Genomic DNA, 17,092 nt, shown 5'->3' on the forward strand with positions numbered 1-17,092 from the left:
GACTAAGGTGACCCTCACACTGTTACCAGACACTCCCCGGACTTATATTAAGCATAGTGCAGAACCGCGCGAGGTGACATGCGACTCATTTCGTGGTGGAGGGTCACAAATATTCCCAACAACCAACCAAAACCTCAAATCAACCAACCAACAAACCAAACAAACAAGCCAGTTTGAAAACAAGAGATGATGAAAATAAATTTTATTCATCCATTTAGGGTCGTGACATGGAATCTGATGAGTCCTCAATGAAACAAAAAGAACAAAGCGCGATTCGCCCACTTGTTACAGTTGGTATCAGAGCATACAATTAATACATTAATTCACAAGCGTTCTGAATACAATCGTTCTGAAATCATTTTAAAGCCTCTCTTTGTCTCTTTGTCTCTCTCTCTGCCTTTGTCTCTGTCTGTCTCTCTCTCTCAGACAGAAATACTGACATGCACAGATAAACGCACGCACGCATGCACCTACGCACACGCACACACACACACACACGCACACACACGTTGTACACACGCACGCACACACACACGTGACGCACACACGCACGCACGCACGCACGCACGCACGCACACACACACACACACACACACGCACGCACGCACACACACACACACACACACACACACACACACTCTCTCTCTCTCTCTCTCTCTGTCTCTTCCTCCCTCTCTCTCCATCCCTCCAGATTCAGTTTATCTCTCCCTCTCCCTCCCCCGTTTGTGTTCCCTCTCCTTCTCACACCGGCCACCCGTGTCATCTCTCTGTGTGTCTCCACACCCTTATGTTCTTCTCCATCCCTCTCACTCTCTCTCCTCTGTGTGTGTGTGTGTGTGTGTGTGTGTGTGTGTGTGTGTGTGTGTGTGTTTGTGTGTGTGTGTGTGTTTGTGTGTTTGTGTGTGTTTGTGTGTGTGTGTTTGTGTGTGTGTGCGTCAGTGTGTGTGTGTGTGCGTCAGTGTGTGTGTGTGTGCGTCAGTGTGTGTGTGTGTGTGTGTGTGTGTGTGTGTGTGTGTGTGTGTGTGTGTGCAGTCTTTTGCTTACGTTTATTATTACTCTCTGTATATGTTCCAAGGCCGGGTTTGAAGATTAGGCTAAACCTAAAACCTTTATCCTTTTGTAATAAAGTTCTGAGTTCCTCTACCTTCCTTCTTTTGCTCAAAACCACACAGCACCAGTCACAACACAGAGCAATGGAGAACGACAGATGTCAGCCATTTCGGACATAAAATGTTGCAACACTGAGAGGAGAAAACCGCAGCGTGCGAACTATCATTACTGCATGCATCATCATAACTCTTGTATCCTGTCTCGTTAAAAGAGCAGTGATAGTCACATCAGTCTTTGGCATTGCATCCGCATGAAAAAACAAAAACAGGAAAAAAACAGTAGCGTGTACTGTACTTACTGTACAGTATGACTTAGTCTGCGGCAAGAGATTTTGATCTTTGTGGTACGTATACACTTCAGGTATGCTGACGCGCGTGTGTGCAAAGCGGCATCATCACAGGTTGTTGTGCAACTGCCTCGACGTGTGGTTGTGAAGAAAAGCACATTAATTTTACAGTATTCAATAGAATCGTAGCTTGAAACGCTCTGCAGTTTTTTGTCGTGGACATCATCATCATCATCATTTTCATTAAAATGAGAATCGGAAAAACAAGATGATCGTCGACGACGACGACGACGAAGTAGACGATGAAGATGATGATGATGATGATGATGATGATGATGATGACGACAAAGACGACGACGACAATGACAGTAATGAAGCCAACGACGTAGACAGTGGTGATGATGGTTATGACGACGACGACTATGATGACAATGACAAAGACTATGACAGCGACGACGACGGCGACGCAAATGACGATGACGATAATGAAAACGACTTGACGGGGGAGGATGTCATTGTGGATGCGAAGAAGAACGACGTCGTCAACGACAGTTATAATGACACAAGACAACTAAGATAACGATATTTATTACCAATTCAGTGCCCCATATGGTTTTTTGACCAATCAGAACGGATTCTAGGTGACCCTCTAAATGTTATAACGTTCAGGCAGGCTTTTTTGTTTATCACGCTAAAAATTAACAAGACAAAGTAAAAATGTAATTCAACAATATCAGCGTGATTTATTCTAAAGAATGACACTTCAAATGCTGTCAGGTAATACTCTCTTTATCTAAAAAATACCGAAAAGCGAGTTTTGTCGGTGGGTGCGTAACGGAACAGCAAGGCACCGCCCATCGTCTGAGTGCGCAATGCCGACCGCTCACTTGAAATCTAAATGATCAAAGTTCGGAAAAATCAAGTGAAATTGCGCCACTCGCTTTACATCAAATGTATCTTTACGTCATTTCCCATCCGTCTGGAGTTGGTTATAAATCTGTCGCTCTCTGTTCAACGAGAAAAAGCGAAGCAACCGAAACGCATGTTCAACATGGTTTATCTTGTGAGATTGTTGTGTGTCAAAGGCATTTGACCTGTGAATATTCATCACGTCAGGTGTGTTACTCTGATTGGCTGACTCGGGTCACGAGAATTCTTAGACTGACAGCCATAATCAGGCAGAAGCGCTCAAGTTCCCATTGCGGCTGTTCTGTCTAATCATTCGCGGGGTTGCTTCGAAATTTCTTTTGGTCGAATTAAACGGTAATAAAACCGTTATTTCTAATATGCTGACTGTTAGCAAATGATAACAGACATGTCTCACAAACGATATCAGCATTCGCCTAAAAGGCTCATGCTTGATATATTTTTTCTCGACATGTCTTGTTATCATTTGCTAACAGTCAGCATAATAGAAATAACTCATAATAACATGGAGGAGAAGGTGATATATGATGACGACAATGACTATGATGGTAAGAACGATGACGCCTGCGACGTGGACTATGATAATGCATATATTAGAGGACTCTAGATTGCCTGTTAAGTTCTTTCTCTGTCTCTCTCTCTCTGTCTCTATATCTGTGTTTCTGCCGTGTGCGTCTCTTCCTGTGTGCCTGTGCTGTTTGTCTGAATCTGCCACAGTCTGTGTTCGTCTTTCTGCCTCTGTTTCAATCTCTTCTTAAAGGCACAGTAAACCTCCCGTAAACCATCACAGATACTGTCAGGCTTTTACACACAGTACAAACACCATTTCATTTAAACACTCACCGCTTGAGAACATTCTAGGTGCCCTCCGTAAAGAGCGAGCAATTTTCAAAGAATTTATTTTTGCGTGGTTTATCTTACCTCTGAGCCATCGTGAACCCGTGCAATCCAGTTTCCCTTTTTTCACAATTTAGCCGCCAGTTTGTCATTTCAATGCAAATCTCTGTAAGCTTATCTGCAATAGCACGTTATTGTGTACCTTTGAATCTGAAATGCAACATTGAAACGGCTGCGAACTAGAGCAGTGGCGGTTAACGGTTCAGAGGAACTGGCGCCAGGCAGCGTCGTCTGCTACGAGAACCACGACCTTGCGTGACCCTGCTTCCGGGCTATCTTTTTTTAAACTTTCAAAACTTCGTATTGTTCTGATCTTGTCTTGATGAAAAAAGATTTCTTTTATGATTTAAGAATGTTTGTGTAACAAGCTGTCAATTTATTATTTAGATTTCAAAAATTAGGTCAGAAGCGCAAAAAAGCACCGTCCGATTGTCTGACAGACAATCCGCAAAAAATAATTCTTTGAAAATTGCTAGCTCTTTACGTAGGGCACCTAGGATGTTCCTGTTTGGTGAGCGTTCAAATGGAAGGGTGTTTGTACTGTGTGTAAAAGCCTGACAGTGATGGTTTACGGGAGGTTTATTGTGCGTTTAACACAATGTATCAACATATGACAAAGATTAAACACAGATCTGGAAGCTGCTGTTAACAAACCTGAAATGTTCTGCTCTCTCTAGAGAGAAAACAATTTTAAATCTACAAACGAAACTTAAATAATAAATAGATTATTTATTAAACAAAAACAGAACACAACACAGTAACCAGGTTTGGTACATTCTAAATCAATATTTTGACAGCTTGTCGCTGCCTTCTCCAGGATGGTAAAAAGTAAGGAATAAACGACACTTACGATTAGTACGTGCATAGTTAATACGGGGCAATGACCTCAGGATAAAATGACAGCCAGCACATCCGCACGCAGACAATAAGTGGAGTAGCTGGCACTGAGAAAGAATATTTTCACGGTTGTCTGGTTAGCAAAACAGTACTACGGTTCACTGACTGTGAGTGTTGTGTCTGACTACAGTAGATGGGGTGAAATTCTGGTTGCTTTCAGTTTGCTGTGTCAAGAGGGTGTGTGTGTGTGTGTGTGTGTGTGTGTGTGTGTGTGTGTGTGTGTGTGTGTGTGTGTGTGTGTGTGTGTTTGTGTGAGTGTGTGTTTGTGTGTGTGTATATGTGTGTGTGTGTGTGTGTGTGTGTGTTTGTGTGTATATGTATGTGTGTCTGTATGTGTGTGTGTGTGTGTTTGTGTGTATATATGTATGTGTGTCTGTATGTGTGTGTGTGTATGTGTGTCACTGTGTGTGTGTCACTGTGTGTGAGTGTGTCACTGTGTGTGTGAGTGTGTCACTGTGTGTGTGTGTGTGTGTGTGTGTGTGTGTGTGTGTGTGTGTGTGTGTGTGTGTGTGTGTGTGTGTGTGTGTTTGGTGGCGAGGTAGGATCAGCTTGTATCTTTGCAAAGCATTTACAATGCCCGCGGTTACGATGATAGAAGCCATGTTGGTAATATACGACAATACAAATGACGATGCTAACGATTAAGGAAGTGAAGAATTAAACATTGATAGAAGTGACGACAACGTTGATAGAAGTGACGACGATACAGATGATAGAAGGGATTATGCTAATGATGATAGGAGTGACGAAGATAATAATGATATAGAATTGATGATGAATGTTGATCATTCCTGATAATCTTTGACACGGTAATGGATACGGACAGATTTAAGAAAGGCGAGAAAGGCGACTCCCCTCACAAATACGCAAACAAAAAACAAACAAAAATAATGGCGATAATTCATGGATGTATTTTAGAATCAATATCAAGTTTCGTCCACAATGATATTGGTAAGATGCAGCAAAGTTGGCGTCAATGTCTGGCCAAAATGTCACAGTAAAACTGGCAAGATTGTTTCTCATGCACAACACAGTAAAAACAGCATCGCAACCCAGAGCAAAGGCGGAAAATTATATTTAAAAGATACATCACACTGTCGCTATTAGCACTTAATTAATATGTCTCGAAACGTACTGTATAATTCTGCTGAATGAAAAGTTCAAAATCTCCCCCACAGTGATACGGCATAGTTGTCGAACAGAACACAATTAGTTCTCCTTCACGGATAGCATTTTCAAACTATCAGCACAAAAATCTCCTTCCGAGGTAGAACACACTTGTGATCAGCAAAAACGAAAAAGAAACAAGTCGCGTAAGGCGAAAATACAACATTTAGTCAAGTAGCTGTCGAACTCACAGAATGAAACTGAACGCAATGCAATGTTTTAGCAAGACCGTAGCATCGTCAGTCCACCGCTCATGGCGAAGGCAGTGAAATTGACAAGAAGAGCGGGGTAGTAGTTGCGCTGAGAAGGATAGCACGCTTTTCTGTACCTCTCTTCGTTTTAACTTTCTGAGCGTGTTTTGAATCCAAACATATCATATCTATATGTTTTTGGAATCAGGAACCGACAAGGAATAAGATGAAAGTGTTTTTAAATTGATTTCGAAAAAAAAAATTTGATAATAATTTTTATATATTTAATTTTCAGAGCTTGTTTTTAATCCAAATATAACATATATGTATATGTTTTTGGAATCAGAAAATGATGGAGAATAAGATGAACGTAAATATGGATCGTTTTAAAAAAATTTTTTTTTTTACAATTTTCAGAATTTTAATGACCAAAGTCATTAATTAATTTTTAAGCCACCAAGCTGAAATGCAATACCGAAGTCCGGGCTTCGTCGAAGACTACTTGATCAACATTTCAACCAATTTGGTTGAAAAATGAGAGCGTGACAGTGCCGCCTCAACTTTCACGAAAAGCCTGATATGACGTCATCAAAGACATTTATAGAAAAAAAGGAAAAAAACGTTCGGGGATATCATACCCAGAAACTCTCATGTCAAATTTCATAAAGATCGGTCCAGTAGTTTGGTCTGAATCGCTCTACACGCACGCACGCACGCACACACACGCACGCACACACGCACACACATACACCACGACCCTCGTTTCGATTCCCCCTCGATGTTATAATATTTAGTCAAAACTTGACTAAATATAAAAAGAAAGAAACAATTCTTTTGAGAAACAAGTCGGTAACGCGCTGGATTTGTATCCAGTTGGCCGCTGTCAGCGTGAGTTCGTCCTCACGTTCGGCGAGAGATTTGTTTCTCAGAGTCAACTTTGTGTGCAGACTCTCCTCGGTGTCCGAACACCTCCGTGTGTACACGCAAGCACAAGACCAAGTGCGCACGAAAAAGATCCTGTAATCCATGTCAGAGTTCGGTGGGTTATAGAAACACGAAAATACCCAGCATGCTTCCTCGCCTCCGAAAGCGGCGTATGGCTGCCTAAATGGTGGGGTAAAAACGGACATACACGTAAAATTCCACTCGTGCAAAAACACGAGTGTACGTGAGAGTTTCAGCCCACGAACGCAGAAGAAGAAGAAGAAGAAGAAGAAGAAGAAGAAGAAGAAGAAGAAGAAGAAGAAGAAGAAGAAGAAGAAGAAGAAGAAGAAGAAGAAGAAGAAGAAGAAGAAGAAGAAGAAGAAGAAGAGAAACAAGGAAATTGGCGTTCAAAAATATAACTCACGTTTTTGGTCAGCAAAAAAAAAAAAAAAAAAAAAAATCCCTGGAGAAAGAAGGTATAACACACTTTCAGTCAGCGAAAACTGCTCCATGGAGGATAGAGTAAGTTATCGAACAGCGTAATATTCTCCTTCAAAGATAAAAACACCCTTGTGATAAGCACAAAATGCTCTGGTGGTTAGCTCTTGTGATTAAAAACACTCTTGTGATAAGCACAACATACTCCTGTGGTTAGCTCTTGCGATTAAAACACTCCTGTGATTAGCACAATATTCTCCCTCCAGGTGTTGATAAGCACACAATATTGCTTTAAGAATACAGTCCATTATCGAATAGCACAATATTCTCCGTCAAAGATAGAACGCGGTGTTGATCAGCGTGTCTATTTCAGAGTTTATTGTCGAGGAGGACGTCCAATATTCTTCCTCAAAGACAGAACACCCTGCTGATTAACACTACATGCTCCTTCAGAGAAACAATTCACGTTGAAACAGCAACACATTCTCGTTTCAGGATGAATTAGGACAGCACAGCATTCTCTTTCAAAGATTGAATCAGTTTTTGACCACTACAACTGTATCAACGAAAGACCCGTTTGCACATAGTAAATCTTAGTGTCCTTTTGCCTGGAAATTCGCCTGGGAAATTCAAAGCTTCGACGCAGTTTACATGGTGGTAAATAATGTGACCCTCCACAACGGAATGAGTCGCATGTCACCTTTGCATGATTTTCATATTTTTACATTTTCCTAAAGAATGTTTTATGCTCTATCCAGTGGTGAAAACCGTTTTAGAAAAGAGCGAAAACTTATTGTTTGAGTTATAAGCCTGTGACTAAGGTGACCCTCACACTGTTACCAGACACTCCCCGGACTTATAATTATTAAGCCTAGCGCAGAACCGCACGAGGTGACATGCGACTCATTTCGTGGTGGAGGGTCACAATAATCAATCACAGATTCAGCACACTGTTGCTTTGGAGAAAATGAATCTCCGTCCAAGATTCAGCAGAATGTCGTTCAGAACAAAATTATCCTTCAAGAGCGATGTACCATACTGTCATCAAATCTGTTTCCAAGAAACGATATTCGGTCTAATAGCACACAGTTTTTCTTCAACATTACCAAATATTTTGTATGAAAGACGAAAAAGAAAAAGAACCACCATTTTGATCAACATAAAATTCTCCTCCGAAGAATGTATGTTTTTCTGGGGGAATCTGTCAGCACTTCTACGCAAAGAAGAAATGAGCTCAACATTATCCAAGAATAAACAGTTTGCACACCACTATTTCGCAGACGAAGTAGCACGATATCGGCTTCAAATGTCCTTCTTCTTCTTCAGCGTTCCAGAATTTTTCTGGTTACGTGTGAGCTCGTTTGCCCATTTGGGTTCCCCTCAGAGCATAGTCAGCTCACTCCGCCTTCGTTGAGTAGGCATGCTGGGTATTTTCGTGTTTCCATAACCCACCGAACTCTGACATGGATTACAGGATCTTTTCCGTGCGCACTTGGTCTTGTGCTTGCGTGTACACACGAAGGGGGTTAAGTCACTAGCAGGTCTGCACATAAGTTGACCTGGGAGATCGGAAAAATCTCCACTCTTAACCCACCAGGCCGCAGCGACCGGGATTCGAACTCACGACCTCCCGATTAGGAGGCCGACGTCTTACCACCACGCCACTGTCCTTCAATCGGGCACAGCATTGTCCCTGAATCATCACAACATTGTCCAGGCCTAAAAAAAAAATAGGTGTGGTTACGGTAACCCGACCTACCCTATTTTTTGGGGTCGACCCTATAACTTTTTATTACATTTGTAAAAAAAATACACACAAAAAACAAGTAAACGAGTGCAGAAAACGCAATGAAAGCGAAAGCGCCCGAGTCGCACACTTATTTCCCTGTCAAGTAGGTTTAATTTGTACACATTATAATAATATAAAAAAAAAGTAAAAAAAAAAAAAAAAGTGATTGCCTACCTTCCTACCCTATTTTTTTTGGCTATGTTACCGTAACCACACCTATTATTTTTTTTGGCCCCATCAATGATCACGAAACGTTGCCTCCATTAGAAAAAAAACCACACGTCCCTTTATCATAACATTGCTGTCTCTCAATAAGCTCTGAACTGTCACTCAATCAGCAGAAAATTGTCTTTCGGTTAGCACAAATGTGACCGTCCACCACGAAATGAGTCGCATGTCACCTCGCGCGGTTCTGCGCTAGGCTTAATATAAGTCCGGGGAGTGCCTTGTAACAGTGTGAGGGTCACCTTAGTCACAGGCTTATAACTCAAACAGTTTTCGCTCTTTTCTAAAACGGTTTTCACCACTGAATAGAGTATAACAAATTCTTTAGAAAAATGTAAAAATATGAAAATCATGCAAAGGTGACATGCGACTCATTTCGTGGTGGAGGGTCACAAATTGTCTCTTGATCAGCACAACATTTTTCTCTCTCAGAGAAGCAATGAACACGCGATGATGTTCCCCACAGAAACAGTCAACAAAAATAGTAAATCTTTTTAGAGAAAAGCCAGTCCTACCACCGTCAGCGTCAAAGACGATTGAGAGGCTGGGAGCTTGTTCGTCTCTCCTGCAACCCGCGACTCCTGTGGTGCTGGTGCTGGTGCTGGTAGTGCTGGTGGTGTCCGTTCTGTTGATGGAGCTGGTGGTCGTCGTTGTCCTGCTGTTGCTGCTGGTCATGTAGCCGTTGCTGGTGATGCTGGTTGTGGTGCTGGTGGTAGGTGCCCTCCGCACCGGTCAGGTCCTTGACCTCACTGTTGCAGCGAGTGGTGGAGGTGGAGGTCCCGAACTCACCCATGGCCAGCTGCAGCTTCTCCCGCCGACGACCATCTCCGCCGCGCCGCCTGAGGAAGATGCGAGCGAAGATGTCGCGGAACTGCTTGCCAATGGCGCAGTAGGCCACGAAGTTGACGCCCGAGTTGAGCAGGACCATGGTGTCGGCCACAGACACGAAGTGCGCGCAGGCCGCGGAACACTCGCTGAACGCGTCCTTGCCTCGCACGATGATGAGCGCCACGGCGGGGAACAGCTCGCACACGAAGAAGATGACGGTGATGGCGATGACCATCCCCGTCAGCCGTCCCTCCCTCGCTGACCGCTTGCTGGAGGTGGCGGTGGAGGCGGAGGTGGTGGAGGCCTGGAGGGAGGTCTTGCTGGCCTGCAGGGCTCGGATCATCAGCACGTTGAAGACGACGATCAGCAGGAAGGGCAGCAGGAACTCGCACGCCAGGTTAATCCACACCACGAACCAGTAGTTGTAGAACTGGCTCTCGCCCAGCGCCGTGCGGTGGAAGACGATGCGCGAGGTGTTGGTGGCGGGGTCCGGCACGTGGTCGTAGGTGTAGGCCAGGTAGAGCGGCACGTGGAAGAGCAGTGACCACAGCAGGATGACCAGCACTGCCCGCCTGGCCCACGTCTTGGTGCAGACTGTGGACGCCAGCAGGGGCCTGGCCACGGCGATGAAACGCTCCAAGGTGATGAGCACCGTCATCATGGTAGTGCAGGTCTGCGCGATGTGCGGGAGCGGGTACATCACCACGTAGATGGGCCTGATGAAGTCACGGTACGAGTCCGACAGCAGCTGGGCCTGGCTCAGCGTGGCTAAGGTCTCCAGCATCATCTCGGACAGCAGCAGCAAGCAGTCCACCACCTCGAGACAGATCAGCAGAAACGGGGCGCACGACTTCTGGCGGAAATTGGCCAGGACCACGATTGAGATGGAGTTGCACAACAACCCGAAAGCCGCAATGGCTGTTCCGCCGATAGCGTACACCCCCACTCTCGTGGCCCAGATCTCGTCCGGGATGGGGTTCGGCGAGGTGGAGTTAGAGGCGTTTATTGCTGACATGTTGGCGTGGTAGTCTTCCAGGAAAATGCCGACGCGCCAAGCGGAGAAAAACATGGTGACGGTATTTATAGGATCGGCCTGACTTCTGATTGGTCGGTCTCCTGAAAGGATCCGGGTTTCTGATTGGTTGTGAGAGAGGACAAGGGGTTATAAATCCTAGTCCATTTTCCCCATTTAATTGACCGTTGAAACATAATAAAAAACGACCATCTGTCTGATTTTGTGCGACATGGTGTTTGTTTTGCTGTTTGCGGCAGTGGGTAATTCACCATTAGAAACCCCTGGCAGGTATAGCGCGCTGGGACACTTGGCCACCACAGTCACCCAGCTTAACTGGCGTTGCATTGTCGTGTCATCGGAGATTACCGTGGGTGTAAAATGATACAATTCAGCCTCGCGCAGAGCGTGGAGTGGGGGTGCTTATACATCCCACCGAGAAAATTGAGAGCGACACAGATGTTACCGTACAATACCACAGAGTACGTACCAGCCAGAGGCAATAGGCATGCCGTGATGCCATATATCAATGTTTATGCTCCGACAGCACTGCGCGCAGTTGCTTTTGTCTGTCGAGTTTCTCGTTGTCTCAATTGTCGTATTCATGCACTTTCACACAGCGAAATGAGTTCCATTTCTAATTTCGTGTTGTCTTATAAGTCATATTCGTGCACTTTCACCGAAGGAAATGTGTTCCATGTTTAATTTCCCTTGTTGCGTCAACAGTCGTATTCATGCAATTCTACGCAGCGAAATGCGTTCCATGATTTATTATTCAGCATACGGCTTTGAGTGGTGTGTTTAGAGATACCGTTGGAGGAAAAACCCGCCTCGATCAATCGTTCAGCATCATTTTTTTTCTCTCCTAAAATGAATGTTGGTGATGTTGACACAATTACGTTTTAAACCGTTGCAGCTAAAAGTCTAGCGCTGTCTGTATGTTTTCCTTGCCATCTGCTCCAGTACTAGTGAACATTCCTGTTGTTGGTGTTTTTTTCAGTGTCAATCAGTGTTTTCACATTTTTGCTTTTTTTGGTAATAATTTCAATTCTTTAAATAAAGGCGACACTTCCGGTTTTACAAATGGTACACGTGCGAGTCTATGACTATAATCTGTAGAGCTTCTCTTTATTGACAGTAATGAACTACAATGATGTCCGTCTTTCCGATTTATGTTATTTTTATTTTTATTTTTTAAGTGTTCAACTCAGACGTCTGACGATGGTTGTCTGTAGCCTTTGTTTGTAAGTGTGACAAAAACAAAGTTCCGCCTGCAAATATGTCTCTCACTACAAATATTCTTTGTCCGTAAAGCATTTCAACGATGGAGATAATTCCTGTTTTACACGAAAGTTCAGAAACGCCCACAGTGTCTTTGTAATGGTCACACATCTGAATATTTCACAGAAGTTTTAAAGTAGTTTGGCAAAATAAAATGCAGGATCGCGACACTCAAAACGAGAGCTTCGCTGGGTTTATTCTATGGCGCGTTTTCTGAAGCTGCCAACTCTGAGTCGAACGCTCATAATGACAATACCCATGTGTATTTTTATCATAATGGTACAAAAATTATCATGACTTCACAAAAAGTGTCGAAATTGCACAGACAGGATTGTTGCAAGTGAAACAATTCTGACTCTCGAACAACATCTTTAAAACTGAATGGGAAACAAGTCCTTTATGCTTTTGGGTTAGTCTTTTTTTTTTAATTCTTGACTTTGCAACGGCTATTTGTTTGAGGTTTTCAAGTTTTTCATGTTTCACGAAATGTGTTCAAATTACAAGACGCAGGGGTGTGGCGAAATTATACATTCTGACTCTTGAGCGTCCAATTCGAATCTGCACGTGCAAGGCGTCCTTGACATTCCCGCTGGCAGATTCCCGCTGGCAGTCATGACGTCAAAGCACGACGTATCAGCGAATCCTTTCATTTTGCACTTGCTATCTGAAAATAAAATCAAGCAGTCGTTAGTGTGTATGCTTGCCTGCAGAAGTGAAGATGAAATTCAATGATGATTTTATTATTGCGTCGGCATAGATACAGACAAGTGATGTACATTATCGCTGGAAAGAAACAGAAATATAACATAAAGCGGGTTGTTTTCAATAGAAACAACAACAGCAGTCATAATTTTGCTGTTGTTGTTGCTGTTGTCTGTTTCTGTTGGTTATCTTAATTTTGTGTCGTTTGTGTGTGGGATGATATTGAAGTGCAATGAAGAGCTGGGATTAACCGTTGAAAAGAAGAAACAGGCGTTTAACAAACAGAAACAGGCATTTAACAAACAGAAACAGGCATTTTACACACACAAACAGGCATTTCACAAACAGAAACAGGCATTTTACACACACAAACAGGCATTTTACATACACAAACAGGCATTTCACAAACAGAAACAGGCATTTCACAAACAGAAACAGGCAATTTTACATACACAAACAGGCATTTCACACACACAAACAGGCATTACATATAGCGAAACAGGACTTTTACGTACAGAAACAGGGATTTTACATGTAGAAATATTTTTTCTTTTACATACAGAGATATGATCTTTACATACAGAAACAGGATCTTTACAAACAGAAACCGGCATTTCACAAATAGGCATTTGCATATATAGAATCAGGATTTACATATAAAATCAGGATTTCCACATATACAGAATGTCATGTCAGTTGTGTTCCGTAAAGCACATAATGTGCTTCACCTGCCATTTTCACTATCGCCACTCTCACTTCTACTGCTACTGTTAGTTATAGTATTCGGAGTAACAGTTATTGCGGTGCAAGTAGTTATAGTAGCAGAAGCACCACCAGCAGTAGTAGTAGTAGCTTTGTTTGTTTGTTTGTTTGCTTAACGCCCAGCCGACCACGAAGGGCCATATCAGGGCGGTGCTGCTTTGACATATAACGTGCGCCACACACAAGACAGAAGTCGCAGCACAGGCTTCATGTCTCACCCAGTCACATTATTCTGACACCGGACCAACCAGTCCTAGCACTAACCCCATAATGCCAGACGCCAGGCGGAGCAGCCACTAGATTGCCAATTTTAAAGTCTTAGGTATGACCCGGCCGGGGTTCGAACCCACGACCTCCCGATTACGGGGCGGACGCCTTACCACTAGGCCAACCGTGCCGGTAGTAGTAGCCTGACTAGTGGAACAGTTGTGATGGTTGCTGCGACTATGAAGTATGATATATTATATATTATACCCTGCATAATTATTAGTGTTGTTTTGTATACAATGCACCTTTGATATGAGGATATTTACAAGGTGCCTCGCTTTACATAAACTTGATTTTCGAATACAACGACCGAGCCAAACAGTGTTATCTGACGGAAATCAAATAACGGTGATATATATTCTGTTGCGGATTGTATAGTACCCCATATCTTCTCTGTGGAGCAACACCTGATCATCGCTCAAAATTATGGTTTGCTAGTGAATATTTGTTGTCGTTTCTTTAAAAAGGGATGTCAACATCCAGCCTGGCCAGATATCACACACACACACATACGCACACGCAAACACGATTTCACGTACACACACACACACACACACACACACACACACACACACACACACACACACACACACACACACACACACACACAAACAGACGCGCGCACTATACACATGCACGCACGCACGCACGCACGCACGCACACACGCAAACACGATCGCACGCAAACACACATCCCCCCACACACACACACACACACACACACACACACACACACACACACACTCACGGCACACACACACATACATACACATCTTGCAAAGAAAAGACATATTATTTACAACGGCAAAACTCAGTTTTACACCATTCTCATTTCAACTCCATGTACAGTAATGATATACACATGTCGAGATTGGGATAAATCCAGACAAATTGCCTCTGAAATGAAGTTACATTGCACAATTCAGTTCCGCCCAGTTTTGTGCGCAGTAAACGGAGGAGTACTAAAAGACACATTTTTCCTGTGAACACACACACACACACACACACACACACAGACACACACACATACACACACACGTGACACACACACACACACACGTGCGCGCGCGCACGCACACACACACACACACACACAAACATACACATACATACACTCACACACACACACACACACACACACACACACACACACACACACACATTCTCTCTGTGTCTGTCTGTCTGTCAGTCTGTCTCTCTCTCTCTCTCTCTCGCTCTCTCTCTCGCTCTCCCCCTCTCTCTCCCCTCTCTCTCTCTCTCTCTCTCTCTCTCTCTCTCTCTCTCTACCTCCCTCCCACACAAACAAAACATCGCGTGGTTGGTACCAAAGGAAACAACAGGCACTCCATTTTCTGCGACGAGAATAAGTCTATCTGCTTGCCAAACGTCTGAAAATGGGAGAGGCGAGGAAACACCCAATCAGTCTAATAGATCTCAGACCATACACAACTTTCAACTACAAACAAATCTGTCTTTTTTCTGATGTTGGCAGGTGCGTACTGAATATACCGAGACATGTTTTACCAGGTTTGACACTATCACAAAATTACATCGCACATTTCAGACCAGACCAGACATACATCATGTGATGCAAAATTTTTCGCCTTAACTCGCACTCTTACCCGCCCACTGTTTCCTTCTCGTCAGGCTTTTATCTGTTATTGGATGGAACGCACGCAATTCCACAAATTCACCACTTTACAGATTTGTTCACAGTTGGATTGCAGATGTTACTGTGCTTAAAGTGAATTACTCTATTGATTTATGTGCTGTGGTTGTTGCTCCGATTTCCTCCCATGTCAATGTAATGAACAGGATTGATGATGTTTAAGTATATATTATGCATTGAATATGTCCTTGTTAAACTCAGTTTATGGTCTTGTTTTGAGCTTTTGTCCAAAGTTTTTATTTTTTTAAATTTTTTTTTGCTTGATGATCTGTGACGATAAATTTCAAAACATTTTGTCCACAAAAAGCAAAAGAAAAAAAAAGCTAAAAGTTGGAATGCATCCCCATTGTCCGGAACAGGTCAGAGAATGTTTGACCGACATACACAGTCACGTAAACGATTTTACCGCTCACACCAGTCAAAAGATTTTACCGCCCACACCAGTCAAATGATTTTACCGCCCACACCAATCAAATGATTTTACCGCCCAAACCAGTCCCTGACAGGACGACGTCAAATATTGATAACATTCTTTCTAAACTTTCTCGATGAAGATGAAGTTGGAACTATACTATCTCAAATGTGTATTGTGCGTACGTCGGTGGAACACACGCATACGCGCGTACGCACTCAGTATCACACACACACATACGTGCACACAAACACACGCACACGCACGCACGCATGCACGCAAGCACGCAAGCGAGCACGCACGCACACACACACACACACACACACACACACACACACACACACACACACACACACACATACACGCACATTCACACACATAAACACACACATAAACACACACACACACAGACACGCTCACATGTACACGCACACACACACACACACTTACACACACACACATACACACACTGGTCACACACACACACACTGGTCACACACACACACACACACACACACACACACACAAACACACACACACACACAAACAAACACTCGAGTTAGCACAGATCAACACCTCGATATAACAAGTCTCACGGGATTTTGTTGAATCACGGACAGAACACTTGGATGATGAGCTCATATCGCTGACGCACATCAGATTGTATCGCGGACAAAACCGGCGTTTATAAGATATCGCATCTGAGAGGTCATTTTGTAGAAGTGTTTTGGACAGTTTGATTGGACCCCAGCTCCAAGAGCCCCGCCATACTGAAATTCTTTTGAAGCTAGAGCTTTGAAACTTACCACACTCGGTTTGTTGATCTCCCAACATGACCCCAGTTTGGTTGACCTTCGTCAAATGTTGGGGTCACAACGGGATCATGTTCGGTTAATAAAAACTAAACATTAGGGATTTCTCTGATGTTTTTGAGCTGGAGCCTCCATGTTTCATATGACGATAGGTATGACTTATCTCCAGACATGATACATAATGTGGTCGTTGTTCGCTGTGTTTCAAGGTCACAGCATGAACACGTTTGCTTCAGAAGATCTATAACTATTAAAAAATATCCACTGAGCCATCAAGGAAATAAGTCTCCACTTCATTAAAATATGTTGTCATTGTTTGATTTAAGGTCACAGCTTAGTTTCTAGGGAAACTTAGTCTTGGCTAGACTATTGGCGATGACATCTATTCAGAGACAAGTTACCTTTGCCTGCCGGCTCATGCTGATATTCATTTTCACGACATCGGACATGTCTGTTATCATTTGCTCACAGTCAGCATATTAGAAATAACTCATAA

The 17,092-nt window shown here is 43.3% G+C and overlaps 2 protein-coding genes across 2 annotated transcripts; one reads left to right on the forward strand and one right to left on the reverse strand.

The window, feature by feature from the left end:
* Window positions 1-1,664: 1,664 nt before the first annotated feature.
* LOC138977102 (probable DNA-directed RNA polymerase subunit delta) lies at window positions 1,665-1,976 on the forward strand. Its single transcript, XM_070350011.1, has one exon. It carries the CDS (start codon window positions 1,665-1,667, stop codon window positions 1,974-1,976), a length of 312 nt encoding a protein of 103 aa, XP_070206112.1.
* A 7,269-nt stretch (window positions 1,977-9,245) lies between these two features.
* On the reverse strand, window positions 9,246-10,979 carry LOC138977378 (FMRFamide receptor-like). The gene has a single exon (XM_070350274.1). The coding sequence runs from the start codon at window positions 10,746-10,748 to the stop codon at window positions 9,378-9,380; it is 1,371 nt and encodes a 456-aa protein (XP_070206375.1). The 5' UTR covers window positions 10,749-10,979; the 3' UTR covers window positions 9,246-9,377.
* Window positions 10,980-17,092: the final 6,113 nt, after the last annotated feature.

This window comes from Littorina saxatilis, linkage group LG9 (genome assembly GCF_037325665.1).
Source record: "Littorina saxatilis isolate snail1 linkage group LG9, US_GU_Lsax_2.0, whole genome shotgun sequence".
NCBI lineage: Eukaryota > Metazoa > Mollusca > Gastropoda > Littorinimorpha > Littorinidae > Littorina > Littorina saxatilis.